Genomic DNA, 22,487 nt, shown 5'->3' on the forward strand with positions numbered 1-22,487 from the left:
GACCATGTTTCAGAGAATTCAGATAATTACAGTTTCAGAGCCTCAAGTTATTTTGTGAAGATATAGCTTTTGAAATCCCTCACAGCCACGCTGGATTTCTGAACCGTAGTACGGCCCACGACCCTGAATGATTTTGTTTCGTGCAACAACAAAAAAAAGGCAATTTGAATGGAGTGGCGCGTGCATCTTTATGCATTATGAAGTAAGATTTTTGAACGCGTGTCACATGACAATAAATGAGGTGTGAAGCGGCGCATCACAAATGTGTGCAGACCTCACTTCCCCTGGTTTTTTGTGATCAAATCTTTTATTGGTTTTCGACATATGCACATGCAAAGGAAAAGATGTACACATTGTACGTACACAACGGGACAAAAACATCAAAATAACAAGTACAAAAAGAAAAGAATATATACATAAATACGGGTATACATGCAAAAACCTGCATACATATTGACATTGATATGCACATACTTGCATACCCTAGTACAGACACACACATACATAATGTAAATGTACCCCCTCCCACTGTTGGCGACACCCACCCCCCTAATACATCTCCAGCTATTATCAAAGGGAATGTATTATATTATCTCACAATTATATTACAATTATATATATTGTTGAATGTTGCTTAAAGCCGTGGAGCAGGATGAGATGGTTCTTTCTTTAGCGCCGTGTGTTCTGGCGATTGACAGTTCCATATTCACGACAGTAACACTTCCCCTGGTTGATGCGTGAATACAAATGCACTCAAAAGAAAAACCACTCTTCCCCGACAGGTAGTGTTGGAGTTGGACAGCGACACACCACCTGGACGACACTCACTGGAAGAAAGAGCGGTAGACTTCTACGTTACATCTATAAGCGTTTTATTCAGAAATCAGGATACAAGTGGACAATCATGCATGGACCCCCCTCCAGAGCTCTGACCGATGGCCTCAGCGCTGGAGAAAGGACGCCGGTTCAGAGTGTGCAGCCATTTTAAATAGCCGAAAGGAACAGTTCTGATTGGACAGGAGCATAAGGGGGCGGTGTCTTCTCATTGGTTCTTGTTGCCAGCTCCCGCCTCTGCCGTCCCTTCATTGGTTCTTCTCGTCTGCCAATGAGAGCATATGTTGTGAAAAGTGTTGGAAGGGGAGATAGTTGATTTAATAGTCCCTCTCTTGTAAGAAGACTCCCTTCGGGGCCTTATCTCTTCAGGAATGGGGCCTGGATCTTCTCCGAAGGCCGTCCACACACCGGGGGGCTTCTTCCCACGTGTGAGTGTGTGAGCGTGTGAGGGGGATAGGTGAAGGGGGGGGAAAGTGAGGAGGGACAGTGGGGGCTTAAAGTGTCTAAAAGGAGAATAATGGCCACATCTGGACCCTTCCTACGCTCTGAGAGTATAGAGAGCTCTTTGTATGTGATCACCTCCGAATGTGTGGATGCGGAGGAGGGGGGCTCACGGAACCTCACCAAGCGTCACTGTTATCTTTCTTTAGATCAGTCAGGCACCAGAGTGCTCCGCTGGAGATTTTAACTTCCATTCAGTGTTTTCCATCTTACACATAATATTTATGCAAACAATACTAAGCTATGCTAAACTATAATATATATTCTTTACAAATCCCTCTTTTCACATCCGCTGGATGTGAACCCTTCCTCTGGGAATATTTATTTCCCTCTTTATGCCAGATCTTGTCATGGCCTGGCCTCCCTAAGTGGCTATGTGTCCTGGTCTCCTCGTCCTGTCTTAGCTCTGCCATTTGACGTGAATAAGTCTCCTGAAATATAATCTTTCGTTGCCTAGATTAAGGTCCCATAAGACCTGTAAGATACCTATTTCTCGGGGAGAGTGTCTCTGTTAGGGATGGAAACAGGGGCGTGGTTTCTGTCATGTGGTACTCCGATCCACCCTCTTAGATCTTCCATCCTAGGGAAGTCAGTAGGTCTGTGTGCGTTAAATCTGTAGTGTGCAGGTGTCGAAGGAAAGAGGTGAAATTGAGAGTGGTCAGGCAGGGGGGGGGTCTTGCATCCTAGCGGCTGGTGAGTAGCAGGTTGGCATCCTGATAACCAGTTGACGATCCGGTCCCCGCTGCAACTCATCTGCTTCATCCTGTCTGGTCTGCGTCATCTGCTTCATCCTGGTCTGGGTCCTGGAAGTCCCTCTGGTCCTCTGGTCCTCTGCTCCTCTGCTCCTCGTCAGCGTCTCCTCCGGCTGTCGATGGGGTCTTTATCCGGTGGTCTTGAACTTGATTTCGTCTGGATCGTCCTGGTCAGGCTTGTTGTTCTTCTTCCACTGGTGTCGCATGGGCCCTGGATTCGAAATGACTCTCATGGGCAGCATCGTGCTCTTCATTGGCTCCCCAGTCTCTGAGCCAGGTGATGATGGTGTCCGATGCTCCTGTGGGCAGCTCCTCATGGCAGGTCCTCACAGCAGGCAGTCAGCACACGATGGAGGTCGATGCTGGAGCGTCAGGTGTAGCTGTTGAAAAGAATGAGAAAACACAACACAACAGCCACTAGGCCGGATCTATACAGAATGTGACACTTTGACTATGAAAAATTGTATTTTAATTTCTATATTTAATAAGTATCTAATACTTTCTAGGCTTGAATTCGCAATCTTTAACTGAGTCGGAGGAACAGCTTCTCACCCTGTGTGGGAGGAATCATCTATTAAATGGCCATCCGTCGTCCAACAGAGTCTCAATTACTTATCCAATCCAATCTAACTTTATTTATCTTTACTGGTTATGATAAATGCAATTGATCCTATCTATGGCCCTTGACTAGGGCATAGAAATATTCAAATCCTACTAGGATCTGATAGCAGGCAGGTATTCGTCCAGCACCCTCCTCTCTCGTGCTCGAACCCTAAAACAGCTTATGGGGAAAACAAAACTTTTGCACATCGAGGTGCCATTAATGACAGGAGACGGTGAGCAGTGAGAGTCGATGTTGTCTGCACACATCTTCCTGTGTTGCAGTCCTAACTCTAGCTCTAATGTCTCAGTCTCTGCTCCTTCTTGTCTCCTTTCTGTCTCCTTTCTTTTCCTGTCATTCCAACCTTTCTTTGCCTGTCTTTCCAACCTTTCTTTTCCTGTCTTTCCTACTTTTCTTTTCCTGTCTTTCCTACTTCTAAGTCACTTCACGTAATTCAACTGGCTTCAATCTATAATATTAACATACAGTCACTCTCAGGCAACATACATTAAAAACAATATTCTCCCTAATCTTTTCTATTATAATGTCTTTTTTGGCAGGTTCTTCTCTAAACCTCACATGACTAATCCTACGATAATGGCAAGGGTCAGTCCCATGACCATTAGAACAGTTTGTCTGACTTCCAGCTGTTCCTATAGTGGTTTGCGGGGGGGACCTTCTAGCTGGGCTATCAGGCTCCCCGAAACACCTACGGAACGACCTCTGTGGCATCAACATTTTTCGATCTGATTGTGTTTCTGTCAATGTCCCTGTTGGACAGGTGGCTGGGGCACAATGTGTCAGGTGGTGTCAAGGTGCCTCTGCCTTACCCTTGACCTGGACCATGTGTGAAGTAACCTCCTTCACTTCGTACAGACCAGTCCACCTAGGCTCAGTCCACTTCCTCTTGTGAACCTCGAGTCTTACCCAGTCACCTGGTTCCACTGATGACTCATCAGCTGGCTCCTAGTGGGCTTCAGCAACCTACTTGGAGAAAACTCGGATTTGCTCAGTTAGTTTTTTCCCAGAATATTCTCTGAAATATGTCAAGTCTAGGACTGTCTCCTAACTCTCTGTAGACCCCGCATGGGTCTTCATGTCAATAACTCATGGGAGAGAAATGTTCTCCCTCCTTTGAGGATAATTTAGCCATCATTGTCTCAATTGCTTCAATTGTTGATTAGCTCTCGCGACTATCACCTGTGATTGGGCAATAGACTGCTCCGTGTGAATGTGCTCTCTAGAAATATTTCTCAACTTCTTGTAGGTGCTTGTTTCTAAATGTGGTAAGTGTTTGGTTGCAAAGCTGTGCCAGCCAGACATGATCACTCCTCGAACGCCACATCTCGGTATCAGCCACAACTGTCTCTGCATCTTCTATCCCTCCTTTCTCTGAAACAACCTTTGATTCAGAAAACTCAAGGTGGATGCATGTTGCAGTCAACTTCTTTCTTGTTAAGGGGGGTCAGGTGCTGAGGCTTAATACATGTAAGGAAATGTAAATGTAGAGCACAGAAATTCCTAAAAAATGTCAGATCAAAATCCCTCACAAAATCGTAAATCGATTTTTCGAAAGAAATTGAAAGACAATTTTTTCTACACTATGTGTCTAAACGTGGGTGCGGTGCGGTTGGGATAAATTTCAAATTAGCAAATGTACAGTGTACACAATTATACAACGTAGTCTCAAATATGGGAAAAGACTGTTACTTTTATGCAAATCTTTTTTTTTTTCAATCTTTCGTAAACAAGATGGCAGAAACTGTTACTTTGGTTAAACAGCAATCACAGACAATCAAAACAGTCAAGCATCAAGACATGTTACAGCCTGCAGCTGTCAAAAATGGGAAAAGGACGTTATTATTACACAAAACATTTAACAATATACTGTAGAATGGGAGAATATTTGTTACTTTAAACAAAACTGCCAATTTAGCACGTCGCATACATAGGTGTCAGTTTCTTAACAGCTCATGAGAAATCGATTACTCGTACATCCAACGGACGACTGTAATAATAACCACTATTTTTCCAAAAAACAGTAAACCCAAAACTATCCTTTGAAACCGACTAAAATAAAAACCTCAGTTTTGAAACGGTGATGAGAAATCAATTACTCGTAAGCCTAATGGCATTACTGTAATAATAACCACTGTCTTTTCCCCCAAAAAAAACAGTAAACCCAACACTATTCTCTAAAACTGTCAATCAAAAAAAAACAAAAAGATAAACAAATAAAAACTCAGTACTGAAACAGTGATGGGAAATCAATTACTCGTACGCCTAACGGCATTACTGTAATAATAACCACTATTGTTTATCAAAAATCAATAGTAAACCCAACACTATATCTTCAACACTGGCAATAGTACTCAAAGAAAAATATCTCTTAAATCCAAATTGTCAAAATGTGTTGGTGAAAACAGCAGCAGCATGTAACTGGTGTGTCGGATGTAATTTACAACAACAACCACGTACTGGCGTCTTCTACTATGCTAATGTGTCTCACCCCCACTGACCTCGTGTCTTCTCACAAAGGAACAAGAAAAATTTAGTTTGACCTGGCCCTTGGTTAATCCGACTCGCACTTTTTTACCCCATGTACAGTATTAAAACAAAAAATTAGCACGTTGATCTGATCATAATAAGTCGGCCTAATTATTAAAGAACGGGTTACAAATTTATTTATTGGCCCCATATCAAGGCCCATTTTCCAGGTTTAGGAAATTAAGTAATTAATGTATTCCAGGGAGCCCTCGTCCTCTCCAGTACACCTTCCTATAACAACCATTCTATGATTTAAAAAATATATCTACAGTCTGTTCCATCCTTAAGGGATGCTGGTGACGATTAAATTGGAATCGTGCGGTTTTAACTCTATCTCTACGGGAGCTATCGGAATCAGTCACATCAGTTCACCCTTTAGTCCTAAAAGTGTCTGGAAATAAGTTTCGCATGTTGTCAGTGTCCCCATGATCAGTGTTCTCTCTACTATGTGTGTGTCTAAGCATGTGTCTCAGCATGTGTCTCTAATATTAACTGGACCTCCGATGTGTGTGCAGTTCTTTACATATTCTCAAATGTGGAGTAATGCAAGTGTTAATTTTGTGTGTGCACCCAGTCCGTAGCCTCAACCTCTGCTTTCACCATTGTTCTTCTCTGTGCCTCCACTCTGGACCAACACTGTGACGTGGAGCTGCGGCGTCAACGACTGCATACAATCTGCAACTCTGGTGTTCATTCACCGGCCGCTGCTACTCCTTGCTGTTCTGCATAGATCTCCAAGCCTCCTCAGCTGGGTCTTCACGAACCTCAATCTCGTGTTGCAGGCAGTCCCTCAGGATCTCAGATCTCATCTTGTATCAAGGAGGAGTTAAGGGCACAATGTCTTTGGTCCCCTGGTGGCGAGTCGGGATGCAGGACTTTGAACCAAAGTCTCCACTGCTGGATGTTGTCATGCAGAGGTGTGATGTCATCATCATCTACTCTGTCCCACCGGACGCTTTGCTTCCTGTTCAGTGTCTCTTTAGTCTCCAGTTGAATCATTGGGTGACTAGTGGGTGTGGCACATTTCTGTTCAGTGGATACAGTTCGCTGTCAGCTGTTGGATCTGGGCACGCCTAATTTTGTGTCTCTTTTCCGGGCCTGGTGCCGTGGATCACTATTGCCTTGTGGCTGTGGCTATGTGTTGGGTGCTTGTTATGGCGGGGTTAGACATTATGAGAGTACTGAAGTGGTTCTGACTGTGACTGCTAACCCTGTGGTGGATCAGGACAAAAATTAGCCCAATGTCCAGCCTGACTATAATTAAAAATTTATTAATACTCGTCTAAAGCCTCCGTTGCCCCAGTTGTTACTCCTTTTACTCCTGAACGGGCTTCTTTTATGCATAACTAAGCTTGAAGCGGTGCAAACGTGGCTTGCTGTGGCTGTTGATAGATCAGTGCTTATGGATTTGGAGGAGGGGCTGGATACGGACTATACAGGACTTAAGGTCCATGTTGTGCTGCTGTCTGTTGTGGGGAAGTTTGCTGCTATTGTTGAACAGGGTTTCCTTGGGGTCCATTATAACCTCCAGGTCCTCCATAACTTCCTCCTCTGTATCTTCCTCTTCTTCCTCTTCCTCTGCCACCTCTTCCGTAATAGTTACCTCTAGGCCTCTTACAGTCTCTGGCAAAGTGCCCTGGCTCCTCACATATGAAACAATTGTATGGGCCTGTTGTCCTGTCTCCTCTACCAGGTATATAGTTGGAGTCGTCATGGTGTCGTGTGTCGTCAGTCTGTCCACTTCCCCGTTATTCAACGGCTGGGGATTCATCTTTGGGGACCGTGTGGGTTGGGGAGGGTAAACGGGAGGAAGGGGGCTAATTGTTGTTGTTGTGTTCTTTTATATTTTATCTGGGTGTCTACAAATGTCCGTTTTCTGTTAGTATTGTCTAAATACGTATTTATTAAAAACTATGTTTCAGAAAGGAAAATGATGGTCACACACTATCAATTAATAGTTATCTTCAAAAAGAATTCTTCAGTCACTGTTCTGGCTTCGCTCCGCTCTCACTCTGCTCTGCTCTGAGACAGACGCGCGCAGCGAAGTGGGTAGGGGAGGGGCTGCTCTGTCTGTGAAGGCGCGTGCCCTCAGCGGGGACGCGCAGCAGCTCTCTGCTTGTCCCCCCTCCTTTCTGCTCTTGTATTTTTGCGTGTTAAGCGGAGTTACCTCTTTGTTTCTCAGTATCCTCCTCAATCTCAAACTCGTACCTGCTCTTAAACGTAGTACATAATCGCCATACAATGTGTTCTTTACTCAGCAACGTGCCTTTCAGAACAATAAATCCTCATTTATCACTCGTGCAATTCAACAGACTAGAGCTTGCGTTGACACCGTGAGGTTTCGACTCTGCTCTGTTGATTCCATTTTGACAACTTTTATTCATTCACCACCGGTATTCAACATTCATTCACAGTTTATGCATACACGTGTTCTGATGCGGGTCCGCCCGGCTTCGGTTCCTAACCGGCTCTCTGTAGAGTCTTCTACGTGCGAGACCCGACTGTCTTGGTTCCGAACCGGCCTCCTGCGAGGTCTTATACGTGCGAGACCCGACTCGTCTTCGGTTCCGAACCGGCCTCCTGCGAGGTCTTATACGTGCGAGACCCGACTCGTCTTCGGTTCCGAACCGGCCTCCTGCGAGGTCTTATACGTGCGAGACCCGACTCGTCTTGGTTCCGAACCGGCCTCCTGCGAGGTCTTATACGTGCGAGACCCGACTCGTCTTCGGTTCCGAACCGGCCTCCTGCGAGGTCTTATACGTGCGAGACCCGACTCATCTTCGGTTCCGAACCGGCCTCCTGCGAGGTCTTTCTGTCAAACTGTATCGTGATTTCCCTTTTTACGCTTTATTTTATTATTTAAATCAAGTCAAAAATTTTGCAGTTTCAATACTCACTTCCAATACTCCTGATCAAATTTAGAGTATTCAATCTGACTGATTTAAAAATAAATAGGTTCAGTCCTACCTTATTTTGACACCAGCTGGTTTGATCAGTTTCTCAGAGTGGGCCTTGAAAGCAGTGGTCCGTCCGGGGGTCTCAGGTGCTGTCCTCCTCAGGTCTCTGGACCGGATTTCACAACCATTCGTCTGCTACCATTTTGTTGGAGTTGGACAGCGACACACCACCTGGACGACACTCACTGGAAGAAAGAGCGGTAGACTTCTACGTTACATCTATAAGCGTTTTATTCAGAAATCAGGATACAAGTGGACAATCATGCATGGACCCCCCTCCAGAGCTCTGACCGATGGCCTCAGCGCTGGAGAAAGGACGCCGGTTCAGAGTGTGCAGCCATTTTAAATAGCCGAAAGGAACAGTTCTGATTGGACAGGAGCATAAGGGGGCGGTGTCTTCTCATTGGTTCTTGTTGCCAGCTCCCGCCTCTGCCGTCCCTTCATTGGTTCTTCTCGTCTGCCAATGAGAGCATATGTTGTGAAAAGTGTTGGAAGGGGAGATAGTTGATTTAATAGTCCCTCTCTTGTAAGAAGACTCCCTTCGGGGCCTTATCTCTTCAGGAATGGGGCCTGGATCTTCTCCGAAGGCCGTCCACACACCGGGGGGCTTCTTCCCACGTGTGAGTGTGTGAGCGTGTGAGGGGGATAGGTGAAGGGGGGGGAAAGTGAGGAGGGACAGTGGGGGCTTAAAGTGTCTAAAAGGATAATAATGGCCACATCTGGACCCTTCCTATGCTCTGAGAGTATAGAGAGCTCTTTGTATGTGATCACCTCCGAATGTGTGGATGCGGAGGAGGGGGGCTCACGGAACCTCACCAAGCGTCACTGTTATCTTTCTTTAGATCAGTCAGGCACCAGAGTGCTCCGCTGGAGATTTTAACTTCCATTCAGTGTTTTCCATCTTACACATAATATTTATGCAAACAATACTAAGCTATGCTAAACTATAATATATATTCTTTACAGTAGTTCCTGACACGTCCATCTGGAGCTCGTTTCATTTGACGGCAGAATTAAGCCGAATTAGCGGCCTCCGGGATCCTGACGGCGTCTCGGAGATCGCTCTCGGCGGTGAAACGTCCCTTTTCTTAGCTGAATGCTCAAATGAGGCGTACAAACTGTCACCTTTCCTTGCAGCCGTGATAAAAGCCTCGTCAACGAGACGTTTGGCAGACAGCTCGGCCCTGAAACCATGGAATTATAAACCATTTGGTTCTTAAAAGGTTCTTATAAACGTCCCCAAACAAACTGTTGGACGTGTGATGTGTTGCTCGATGTGCATCCGTTTGTATTCATAGTTCCCGGTATTCAATTTAAAGCAAAACTGCTGTAAAATGTTGTAAAAAGCTCATCCAGCGTGAGAGTAAACGTCTTTATTCTCCACCTCCCAACAGGTACTCAACCAACATGGTCGACCACAGCTACATCATCACTCTCTTTGCCACCTGTTTCGTTCTGCCTCTCGGGGTGATTTTCTTCTGCTATGGAAAGCTCCTGCAGAAGCTCAAGAAGGTTGGTAGGTCTCCACTAAACTAATAATTTAAACACTTTCCTATCCCTGGCACTCTTCTTCCCTTTCTCACTTCTTTGGCCATCGCTTGAAAACATGCTGGCATGGAAATACTGTGTTTAAAAAGAAATGTAGCTGCAGTATATATGATATGATGTGATGTGATGTTCCTTTATTTGTCCCACAGTGGGGACATTTCAGAGCATCAATGAAAATAAATATAAAACACAAAACACAATAACAATATTAAAAAACTAAATACTAATACTAAATACTAAATACACAGGGGGAAAATATAGTAAAGTGCTGAGGATCTCCAGCGATCTGCTGCGGTTTGTTGTGCAGTATATTACGATATTGTAAAGAAACTCTGAAAGTAAACTCTTGTTCTGAGTGTTAATGCATGCAGATAAGAAAAAAAGCATTCTAAAATGCAGTGGATATTAAAGTTGTGCAACTATTTCATGTATACCAGTGAGTGTGTGGCTCGTGACATGCTGGGATGTACAGAAACTCCTCCGTATTGGCTAAACAGATGCTATACCCGTTAGCCGTTTATACGAGGAAGGACACGGAGGGAAAAGTCTCCAAAGTTGGACCGTGGAGGGCGCCGGCCGGCTTATTATTGTATAACTACTTTTTCTTTATATTCTCGTCGATCTGGGATGTAGGTATTTAAAATAAAAAGTTTTATATTTTTCAATCTTCCATTTTTTACCGCCCTCCTTTATGTCCCGCCCAAATTACCAAGATAAAACAATTTCAGCCGGTAGATTTGGATTTAAAAAATGTTGTATTCACATATTAACATATTCATACTCTTAACAAGTTCCTTTAATTACTTTCTGTTAGATGTTGAAGACAGATTTGTATTATTGTTTCATTTGCTGGTTATTTTCTCGATTCCTATTCGTCTCAGTTGTTTGTGTTTAGTGCTAATTGCAATTTAATTAGTGGAGACGGACTTTGGTAAAAATCGGTTCCGCCACTGGAGATGTTTAGAAAGACTGTCTTGCTGGCGAAGACGTTGGCCGTGGGTTTCAAGCAGTATCAGAATATGTGTCCACATCCTCACACAACTGCTGTAGAGCTCTGTCGTCATGGTTCCCTGCCACCTCCAGGTGTCACATGGTCGCCTGGCCACCGCCAGGAAGCCCGAGAGGCAGGTGACCCGCATGGCGGTGGTGATGATCGTGGCGTTCATGGTCGGCTGGACGCCGTACGCGGCCTTCTCCATCCTGGTCACGGCCTCCCCGAGCATCCACCTCGACCCCAGGATGGCTTCCATCCCCGCCTTCCTTTCCAAGACGGCCGCCGTCTACAACCCGATCATCTACGTCTTCATGAACAAACAGGTAACTGGGAGTCAAATTAACAATTTGCATTTTTGCTGTGAGCTGACACTGGACGTTGATGACTGCGACTTAAAGAAGATCTACGGAACTGGATTCGACAACCTTTTACGTGGCCAATGTGTCCGCCTGACGGGACACTCAATGAAATAAATGCAGCTTTGCTAAAGAGGTCAGACATTGACTAACTGCTCTTAATCGTGACTTGGACTTTCTAATTATCGGGTGGTCACAGTGAGAGGATTGTCTGATGTTCCATCTTCCTGAGGGGGCGGCACACGACAAGACGGATGTGTCTTACATGAAATTCAGACGGAATTCTCTTCGCGATTTGGCCGACGCTAACATCACGAGACGAATCCCTTTTAGACGTCACGTCATCGGATTCCAATTATCGTAAACACGCCGTGAACGAGGATCACGTCGATTTAAATGTGTTATTATTTTAAATGTAAATGCATTTTTGCTTGTGTTCCCTTTTCATAATAACTCTACATGTCATTTAGCTGACGCCTTTATCCAAAGAGGCTAACGATCATGTCACATTCACCGTAGGGTTTAATGTCTTGCTCAAAGACACATCGACAAGGGCGGGGATTGTGTAAAGAATAACTCTGCTCCCGGTTCCTGATCTGAACCCTGGGTTGTCATAGATTAAGTCCGGTGATCAACTTGGTCATATTCGCAGAAATGAGACGCGCTCCGTCCAACGTGGGATGAATGCCGTCTCTCCTCATCAGATCAGGTTTTCCCAGAAAGTCTTCCAGTTGTCTACGAGCCACATTATTCGCTGGGCACCACCTCGACAGCCAGCGGTTGAAAGACGACATTCGCTATACAATCGTCTGTCTGCAAATTTGGGAGAGGCCAGAGAAAATTACGGTGTCCGACAACGTCTTGGCATAAGCACACCGATTCCACATTAATTTTAGTGACTTCCGACCGACGGGCTCGCGCCATTACCACCGCGCGGTATTACAATCTGACTGTATCTCCGCTATCCTTAGCCAGCAGCTTCAAACAAGACTCCACGTCGCCCGCTCTGGCCCCCGGGAGGCACACGACTCTGGTCCGTGGCTTCGCTATTTTCACGTTCCTGACTATAGAGCTCCCGATAACCAGGGTGTGTTCCTCAGCGGGTGTGTCGCTGAGCAGGAAAACTGGTTCGAAACGTGAAGTGGTTGGTGCACAGCGGGCTTCTGTGTAGACTTACTACTCCTGCGAACAGTTACCCAACCATCCGGCTGCACGGTTACCGCTGGGTACAGCTAACAGCTGACTGTAGCTCACCGACTACGGGAGAGGGCGGGCTAACTAGCATAGCTGTCTGAGCTTCGATAGCGCGGAGCCGTGCATCTAACCCACTTAGACCTGCCTCCAACCTAGCAAATAAACTACACTTGTTGCATGTATCGTTATCATTAAGGGAGGCAGGGGGATAACTATACATGAGACACACTGAGCAAGAGGGAGCGGGAGGGAGAGAAGAAGAAGTCATGCTCGCTGTTGAGCTGGCAACCAGAGCTTACCGGAAGAGTGAGATGATGCGTTTTTTTTGTATGCCCTGGTGTATATTTGGAGGGATTTTCTCCTATCAACCGTGACCAATTATTTTCAACGGTTTCTACTTCGAACACGTCTACCTGTCTCTTGGACCCCATCCCGACGAGGCTGCTTAAAGACGTTTTGCCTTTAATTGGCGGCTCTCTATTAGATATTATCAATGTGTCTCTGCTAACAGGTCACGTACCACACTCCTTCAAGGTGGCTGTTATTAAACCTCTCCTGAAGAAGCCCACTCTGGATCCAGAGGTATTGGCTAACTACAGACCGATCTCTAACCTCCCCTTCCTCTCCAAGATCCTTGAGAAAGTGGTCGCAAATCAGTTGTGCGACTTTCAACATCATAATAGTTTATTTGAGAAATTTCAATCAGGATTTAGAAAACACCACAGCACCGAGACGGCACTGGTGAAAATTACAAATGACCTCTTAATGGCAGCAGATAAAGGACTCCTCTCTGTCCTGGTCTTGTTAGACCTTAGTGCTGCATTCGACACCATTGACCATGACATCCTGTTACAGAGACTGGAGCAGTCGATTGGCATTTCAGGCACGGCACTAATTTGGTTTAAATCCTATTTATCAGATCGATCTCAGTTTGTATTTGTAAACGATGATGCCTCGATAACCACCAACGTTAATCACGGAGTTCCACAAGGTTCTGTGCTTGGACCAATTTTATTTACCTTATACATGCTTCCTTTGGGCAATATTATCAGGAAACACTCCATAAACTTTCATTGTTATGCAGATGACACTCAACTATATTTATCGATAAAACCAGAGGAGAGCAACCAACTCTGTAAAATTCAAGCATGTCTTAAAGACATAAAAACATGGATGACCTGCAACTTCTTGATGTTAAACTCAGACAAAACCGAAGTAATTTTAATCGGCCCTGAGCACCTCAGAGATCAATTATCTGGTGATGTGGATTCTGTAGACGGCATTGCCCTGGCATCCAACACCACTGTAAAGAATCTTGGCGTTATCTTTGATCGGGACTTGTCCTTTAACTCCCACGTAAAGCAAATCTCAAGGACTGCATTCTTTCATCTACGTAATATTTAAAAAATCAGGCACATCTTGTCTCAAAAAGATGCAGTAAAATTGGTTCACGCGTTCGTTACTCCGAGTCGGGATTACTGCAACCCCTTATTAGCAGGCTGCTCAAATAAATCTCTTAGGTCCTCCAGTTGATCCAGAATGCTGCAGCTCGTGTTCTCACTAAAACTAAGAAAAGAGATCACATCACTCCTGCACTAGCTGCTCTGCACTGGCTCCCAGTAAAATCAAGAATCACTTTTAAAATTCTTCTCTTAACCTACAAAGCCTTGATTGGTGATGCTCCATCATATCTTAAGGAGCTTGTCGTACCATATTGCCCCACTAGAGAGCTACGCTCACTAAATGCGGACTACTTGTAGTTCCTAGAGTCTTAAAAGTAGAATGGGAGCCAGAGCCTTTAGTTATCAAGCTCCTCTTTATGGAACCAGCTTCCAATTTCAGTCCGGGAGGCAGACACAGTCACCTCGTTTAAGAGTAGACTTAAGACCTTCCTCTTTGACAGAGCTTATAGTTAGGGCTGAATCAGGTTTGCCCTGGTCCAGCCCTTGATATGCTGCTATAGGCTTATAGCTGCCGGGGACGTTTTAGGATGCACTGAGTACCTATCTCCTCTTTTTCTCTCCTTAAGGATGAATTTTCATCTCTCAATCACACGCTACTAACTCTGCTTTCTCCCGGAAGTCCTTTTGACTTTACGTCTCATGGGGTCATCGGACCCTATGAGACGGCATAGATCCTATCTGCCTGATGGATCGTCTGGGTCGTGGAATTCCTGCTCATGACTACGCCACTGTCCTGTTGAGACTCGCCCACCTCCTCCCCACCGCCATCTGCCTGATGGATCGTGGAGGTCTCCATCGTGGAATATGCCTACTATGAACTATTCATACACTCTGTCATATTCATTGAATGTATTTTAACTCTAAATCTGTCCTTCTGTACACATTACATCTATTGCATCTGTCCATCCTAGGAGAGGGATCCTCCTCTGTTGCTCTCCTGCAGGTTTCTTCCCTTTTTTTCCTCCCTGAAGGGTTATTTGGGAGTTTTTCCTGGTCCGATGTGAGGTTTTGGGGCAGGGATGTCTATGTGTACAGATTGTAAAGCACTCCGAGACAAATTTGTAATTTGTGAAATTGGGCTATACAAATAAACTGAATTGAATTGAATATTATAGCTTAGCACAGCCTAGTATTGTTTGCATAAATATTATGTGTAAGATGGAAAACACTGAATGGAAGTTAAAATCTCCAGCGGAGCACTCTGGTGTCTGAGCTGATCTAAAGAAAGATAACAGTGACACCTAAGGAATGTTGATGTAAACCCCCTTCTGCACTGCACTCATCAAAGAAGATGACTAGAGAAAGAGCTCATTGTATTCATTGTTTAGAAAGAGCAATCACAGTCCTTACCTCGTCGGGAGGATAGATAACGAAGGGTCCAGATGGGGCCATTTATTCTCCTTTTCGGACACTTTAAGCCCTCACTGTCTCTCCTCACTGACCCCCCCTTCACCGATCCCCCTCACACGCACACACTCACACGTGGGAAGAAGCCCCCGGTGTGTGGACGACCTTCGGAGAAGATCCAGGCCTCATCCCTGAAGAGATAAGGCCCGAAGGAAGTCTTCTTACAAGAGAGGGACTATTAAATCAACTACCTCCCCTTCTCTCTTTTCCTTTCACAACATATGAACGCATTGGCAGACCACAAGAACCAATGAAGGAGCAACAACGGCGGAAGTAGAGAAACAAGGGCCAATGAAAACCCCACCCCTTATCTCCTGACCAATCAGAACTGGTCCGTTCGGGTATTTAAAATGGCCGAACACTCCGAACCGGCATCCCTTCTCCAGCCCTGAAGCCATTGGTAACAGGTTTGGATTTGGGTCCATGCGCATGATTGTCTATTTTGTATCTTGATTTTGAATAAACGCTTTATAGATTTAAAGTAGAAGTCTACCGCTCTTTCCTCCAGTGAGTACCGTCCAGGTGTGGTGTGTCGCTGTCCAACTCTAACAAATGGTAGCAGAGGATGGTTGTGAAATCCGGTCCAGAGACCTGAGGAGGACAGCACCTGAGACCCCCGGACGGACCACTGCTTTCAAGGCCCACTCTGAGAAACTGATCAAACCAGCTGGTGTCAAAATAAGGTAGGACTGAACCTATTTATTTTTAAATCAGTCAGATTGAATACTCTAAATTTGATCAGGAGTATTGGAAGTGAGTATTGAAACGGCAAAATTTTTGACTTGATTTAAATAATAAAATAAAGCGTAAAAAGGGAAATCACGATACAGTTTGACAGAAAGACCTGAGGAGGCCGGGTTCGAACCGAAGATGAGTCGGGTCTCGCACGCGTATAAGACCTCGCAGGAGGCCGGTTCGGAACCGAAGACGAGTCGGGTCTCGCGACGATAAGACCTGCAGGAGGCCGGTTTCGAACGAAGGGAAGACGAGTCGGTCTCGCCGAGAAGACTCTACAGAGGCCGGTTAGGAACTCACCCGCATCAGAACACGGTATGCATAAACTGTGAATGAATGTTGAATACGGTGGTGAATGAATAAAAGTTGTCAAAATGGAATCAACAGAGCAGAGTCGAAACCTCACGGTGTCGACGCAAGCTCTAGTCTGTTGAATTGCACGAGTGATAAATGAGGATTTATTGTTCTGAAAGGCACGTTGCTGAGTAAAGAACACATTGTATGGCGATTATGTACTACGTTTAAGAGCAGGTACGAGTTTGAGATTGAGGAGGATACTGAGAAACAAAGAGGTAACTCCGCTTAACACGCAAAAATACAAGAGCAGAAAGGAGGGGGGACAAGCAGAGAGCTGCTGCGCCCCGCTGAGGGCACGCGCCTTCACAGACAGAGCAGCCCTCCCTACCCACTTCGCTGCCGTCTGTCTCAGAGCAGAGCAGAGTGAGAGCGGAGCGAAGCCAGAACAGTGACTGAAGAATTATTTTTGAAGATAACTATTAATTGATAGTGTGTGACCATCATTTTCCTTTCTGAAACATAGTTTTTAATAAATACGTATTTAGACAATACTAACAGAAAACGGACATTTGTAGACACCCAGATAAAATATAAAAGAACACAACAACAACAATTAGCCCCCTTCCTCCCGTTTACCCTCCCCAACCCACACGGTCCCCAAAGATGAATCCCCAGCCGTTGAATAACGGGGGGTACGGACAGACTGACGACACACGACACCATGACGACTCCAACTATATACCTGGTAGAGGAGACAGGACAACAGGCCCATACAATTGTTTCATATGTGAGGAGCCAGGGCACTTTGCCAGAGACTGTAAGAGGCCTAGAGGTAACTATTACGGAAGAGGTGGCAGAGGAAGAGGAAGAAGAGGAAGATACAGAGGAGGAAGTTATGGAGGACCTGGAGGTTATAATGGACCCCAGGGAAACCCTGTTCAACAACAGCAGCAAACTTCCCCACAACAGCCCCCCCCTCTGCAGCAGCCACAGCAGACAGCAGCACAACATGGACCTTAAGTCCTGTAGTCCGTATCCAGCCCCTCCTCCAAATCCATAAGCACTGATCTATTAACAGCCACAGCAAGCCACGTTTGCACCGCTTCAAGCTTAGTTATGCATAAAAGAAGCCCGTTCAGGAGTAAGAGGAGTAACAACTGGGGCAACGGAGGCTTTAGCAGTATTAATAAATTTTTAATTATAGTCAGGCTGGACATTGGGCTAATTTTTGTCCTGATCCACCACAGGGTTAGCAGTCTCAGTCAGAACCACTTCAGTACTCTCATAATGTCTACCCCGCCATAACAAGCACCCAACACACAGCCACAGCCACAAGGCAATAGTGATCCACGGCACCAGGCCCGGACCAGAGACACAGAATTAGGCGTGCCCAGATCCAACAGCTGACAGCGAACTGTACTCACTGAACAGAAATGTGCCACACCCACTAGTCACCCAATGATTCAACTGGAGACTAAAGAGACACTGAACAGGAAGCAAAGCGTCCGGTGGGACAGAGTAGATGATGATGACATCACACCTCTGCATGACAACATCCAGCAGTGGAGACTTTGGTTCAAAGTCCTGCATCCCGACTCGCCACCAGGGGACCAAAGACATTGTGCCCTTAACTACACCTTGATACAAGATGAGATCTGAGATCCTGAGGGACTGCCTGCAACACGAGATTGAGGTTCGTGAAGACCCAGCTGAGGAGGCTCGGAGATCTATGCAGAGAAGCAAGGAGTAGCAGCGGCTCGTGAATGAACACCAGAGCTGCAGATTGTATGCAGTCGTTGACACCGCAGCTCCACATCACAGTGTTTGTCCAGAGTGGAGGCACAGAGAAGAACAATGGTGAAAGCAGAGGTTGAGGCTACGGACTGGGTGCACACACAAAATTAACACTTTCATTACTCCACATTTGAGAACATGTAAAGAACTGCACACACATCGGAGGTCCAGTTAATATTAGAGACACATGCTGAGACACATGCTGAGACACATGCTTAGCCACACACATAGTAGAGAGAACACTGATCATGGGGACACTGACAACATGCGAAACTTATTTCCAGACACTTTTAGGACTAAAGGGTGAACTGATGTGTGACTGATTCCGATAGCTCCCGTAGAGATAGAGTTAAAACCGCACGATTCCAATTTAATCGTCACCAGCATCCCTTAAGGATGGAACAGACTGTAGATATATTTTTTAAATCATAGAATGGTTGTTATAGGAAGGTGTACTGAGAGGACGAGGGCTCCTGGAATACAGTAATTACTTAATTTCCTAAACCTGGAAAATGGGCCTTGATATGGGGCCAATAAATAAATTTGTAACCCGTTCTTTAATAATTAGGCCGACTTATTATGATCAGATCAACGTGCTAATTTTTGTTTTAATACTGTACATGGGGTAAAAAAGTGCGAGTCGGATTAACCAAGGGCCAGGTCAAACTAAATTATTTCTTGTTCCTTTGTGAGAAGACACGAGGTCAGTGGGGGTGAGACACATTAGCATAGTAGAAGACGCCAGTACGTGGTTGTTGTTGTAAATTACATCCGACACACCAGTTACATGCTGCTGCTGTTTTCACCAACACATTTTGACAATTTGGATTTAAGAGATATTTTTCTTGAGTACTATTGCCAGTGTTGAAGATATAGTGTTGGGTTTACTATTGATTTTGATAAACAATAGTGGTTATTATTACAGTAATGCCGTTAGGCATAGTAATTGATTTCTCATCACTGTTTCAGTACTGAGTTTTTACTTGTTTATCTTTTTTTTTTTTTTTGATTGACAGTTTTAGAGAATAGTGTTGGGTTTACTGTTTTTGGGAAAAGACAGTGGTTATTATTACAGTAATGCCATTAGGCTTACGAGTAATTGATTTCTCATCACCGTTTCAAAACTGAGGTTTTATTTTAGTCGGTTTCAAAGGATAGTTTTGGGTTTACTGTTTTTTGGAAAAATAGTGGTTATTATTACAGTCGTCCGTTGGATGTACGAGTAATCGATTTCTCATGAGCTGTTAAGAAACTGACACCTATTTATGCGACGTGCTAAATTGGCAGTTTTGTTTAAAGTAACAAATATTCTCCCATTCTACAGTATATTGTTAAATGTTTTGTGTAATAATAACGTCCTTTTCCCATTTTTGACAGCTGCAGGCTGTAACAAGTCTTGATGCTTGACTGTTTTGATTGTCTGTGATTGCTGTTTAACCAAAGTAACAGTTTCTGCCATCTTGTTTACGAAAGATTGAAAAAAAAAGAAAAAAAAAAGATTTGCATAAAAGTAACAGTCTTTTCCCATATTTGAGACTACGTTGTATAATTGTGTACACTGTACATTTGCTAATTTGAAATTTATCCCAACCGCATTTAGCCCACGTTTAGACACAGTGTAGAAAAAATTGTCTTTCAATTTCTTTCGAAAAATCGATTTACGATTTTGTGAGGGATTTTGATCTGACATTTTTTAGGAATTTCTGTGCTCTACATTTACATTTCCTTACATATATTAAGCCTCAGCACCTGATCCCCCTTAACAAGAAAGAAGTTGACTGCAACATGCATCCACCTTGAGTTTTCTGAATCAAAGGTTGTTTCAGAGAAAGGAGGGATAGAAGATGCAGAGACATTTGTGGCTGATACCGAGATGTGGCGTTCAAGGAGTGATCATGTCTGGCTGGCACAGCTTTGCAACCAAACACTTACCACATTTAGAAACAAGCACCTACAAGAAGTTGAGAAATATTTCTAGAGAGCACATTCACACGGAGCAGTCTATTGCCCAATCACAGGTGATAGTCGCGTTAGCTAATCAACAATTGAAGCAATTGAGACAATGATGGCTAAATTATCCTCAAAGGAGGGAGAACATTTCTCTCCCATGAGTTATTGACATGAAGACCCATGCGGGGTCTACAGAGAGTTAGGAGACAGTCCTAGACTTGACATATTTCAGAGAATATTCTGGGAAAAAACTAACTGAGCAAATCCGAGTTTTCTCCAAGTAGGTTGCTGAAGCCCACTAGGAGCCAGCTGATGAGTCATCAGTGGAACCAGGTGACTGGGTAAGACTGAGGTTCACAAGAGGAAGTGGACTGAGCCTAGGTGGACTGGTCTGTCAGAAGTGAAGGAGGTTACTTCACACATGGTCCAGGTCAAGGGGGTATGGCAGAGGCACCTTGACACCACCTGACACATTGTGCCCCAGCCACCTGTCCAACAGGGACATTGACAGAAACACAATCAGATCGAAAATGTTGATGCCACAGAGGTCGTTCCGTAGGTGTTTGGGAGCCTGATAGCCCAGCTAAAGGTCCCCCAAAACCACTATAGGAACAGCTGGAAGTCAGACAAACTGTTCTAATGGTCATGGGACTGACCCTTGCCATTATCGTAGGATTAGTCATGTGAGGTTTAGAGAAGAACCTGCCAAAAAAGACATTATAATAGAAAAGATTAGGGAGAATATTGTTTTTAATGTATGTTGCCTGAGAGTGACTGTATGTTAATATTATAGATTGAAGCCAGTTGAATTACGTGAAGTGATTTAGAATTAGGAAAGACAGGAAAAGAAAAGTAGGAAAGACAGGAAAAGAAAAGTTGGAAAGACAGGAAAAGAAAAGTAGGAAAGACAGGAAAAGAAAGGTTGGAAAGACAGGCAAAGAAAGGTTGGAATGACAGGAAAAGAAAGGAGACAGAAAGGAGACAAGAAGGAGCAGAGACTGAGACATTAGAGCGAGAGTTAAGACTGCAACACAGAAAGTTGTCGCATACGACATCAACTCTCACTGTTCACTGTGTGAGACTTGCCATTAGCTGCACCACCAGGTGCGACTGTTTGTTTTCCCATGATGCTTTCAAGGGACGAAAGAGAAGATTGACGGATCTAATACCTGCCTGCTATCAGATCCTAGTAGGATTTGAATATTTCTATGCCTAGTCAAGGGCCATAGATAGGATCAATTACATTTATCATAACCAGTAAAGATAAATAAAGTTAGATTGGATTGGATAAGTAATTGAGACTCTGTTGGACGACGGATGGCCATTTAATAGATGATTCCTCCCACACGGGGTGAGAAGCTGTTCCTCCGACTCAGTTAAAGATTGCGAATCCAAGCCTAGAAAGTATTAGATACTTATTAAATATAGAAATTAAAATAAAAATTTTCATAGTCAAGTGTCACATTCTGTATAGATCCGGCCTAGTGGCTGTTGTGTTGTGTTTTCTCATTCTCTTCAACAGCTACACCTGACGCTCCAGCATCGACCTCCATCGTGTGCTGACTGCCTGCTGTGAGGACCTGCCATGAGGAGCTGCCCACAGGATGACACCATCATCACCCGGCTCAGAGACTGAGGAGCCAATGAAGAGCACGCTCTACCACCCACGATGCTGCCCATGGGAGTCATGTCGAATCCAGGGCCCATGCGACACCAGTGAAAGAACAACAACAAGCCTGACCAGGACGATCCAGACGAAATCAAGTTCAAGACCACCGGATAAAGACCCCATCGACAGCCGGAGGAGACGCTGACGCGGACCAGAGGAGCAGAGGAGCAGAGGAGCAGAGGACCAGAGGACCAGAAGGACTTCCAGGACCAGACAGGATGAAGCAGATGGATTGCAGCGGTGACCGGATCGTCAACTGGTTATCAGGGTGCCAACCTGCTACTCACCAGCCGCTAGGATGCAAGACCCCCCCCCTGCCTGACCACTCTCAATTTCACCTCTTTCCTTCGACACCTGCACACTACAGATTTAACGCACACAGACCTACTGACTTCCCTAGGATGGAAGATCTAAGAGGGTGGATCTGAGTACCACATGACAGAAACCACGCCCCTGTTTCCATCCCTAACAGAGAGAGACTCTCTCCCAGAGAAATAGGTATCTTACAGGTCTTATGGGACCTTAATCTAGGCAACGAAAGATTATATTTCAGGAGACTCATTCACGTCAAATGGCAGAGCTAAGACAGGACGAGGAGACCAGAACACATAGCCACTCAGGGAGGCCAGGCCATGACAAGATCTGGCATGGAAAGGGAAATAAATATTCCCAGAGAAAGGGTTCACATCCAGCGGATGTGAAAAGAGCCCTCACTGTCTCTCCTCACTGACCCCCCCTTCACCGATCCCCCTCACACGCACACACTCACACGTGGGAAGAAGCCCCCCCCCGGTGTGTGGACGACCTTCGGAGAAGATCCAGGCCTCATCCCTGAAGAGATAAGGCCCGAAGGAAGTCTTCTTACAAGAGAGGGACTATTAAATCAAC

General features: G+C 45.0%; 1 protein-coding gene across 1 annotated transcript in view; it reads left to right on the forward strand.

The window, feature by feature from the left end:
• The window catches only part of valopa (vertebrate ancient long opsin a), a 35,517-nt gene that overhangs the window by 4,658 nt on the left and 8,372 nt on the right, over positions 1–22,487 (forward strand). Inside the window, exons 3-4 of the mRNA XM_056436192.1 lie at positions 9,587–9,704; positions 10,824–11,057. Of these exons, the coding sequence (XP_056292167.1) occupies positions 9,587–9,704; positions 10,824–11,057 (352 nt within the window). The remainder of the gene's footprint in view (positions 1–9,586; positions 9,705–10,823; positions 11,058–22,487) is intronic.

This window comes from Pseudoliparis swirei, chromosome 17, assembly GCF_029220125.1.
Source record: "Pseudoliparis swirei isolate HS2019 ecotype Mariana Trench chromosome 17, NWPU_hadal_v1, whole genome shotgun sequence".
NCBI lineage: Eukaryota > Metazoa > Chordata > Actinopteri > Perciformes > Liparidae > Pseudoliparis > Pseudoliparis swirei.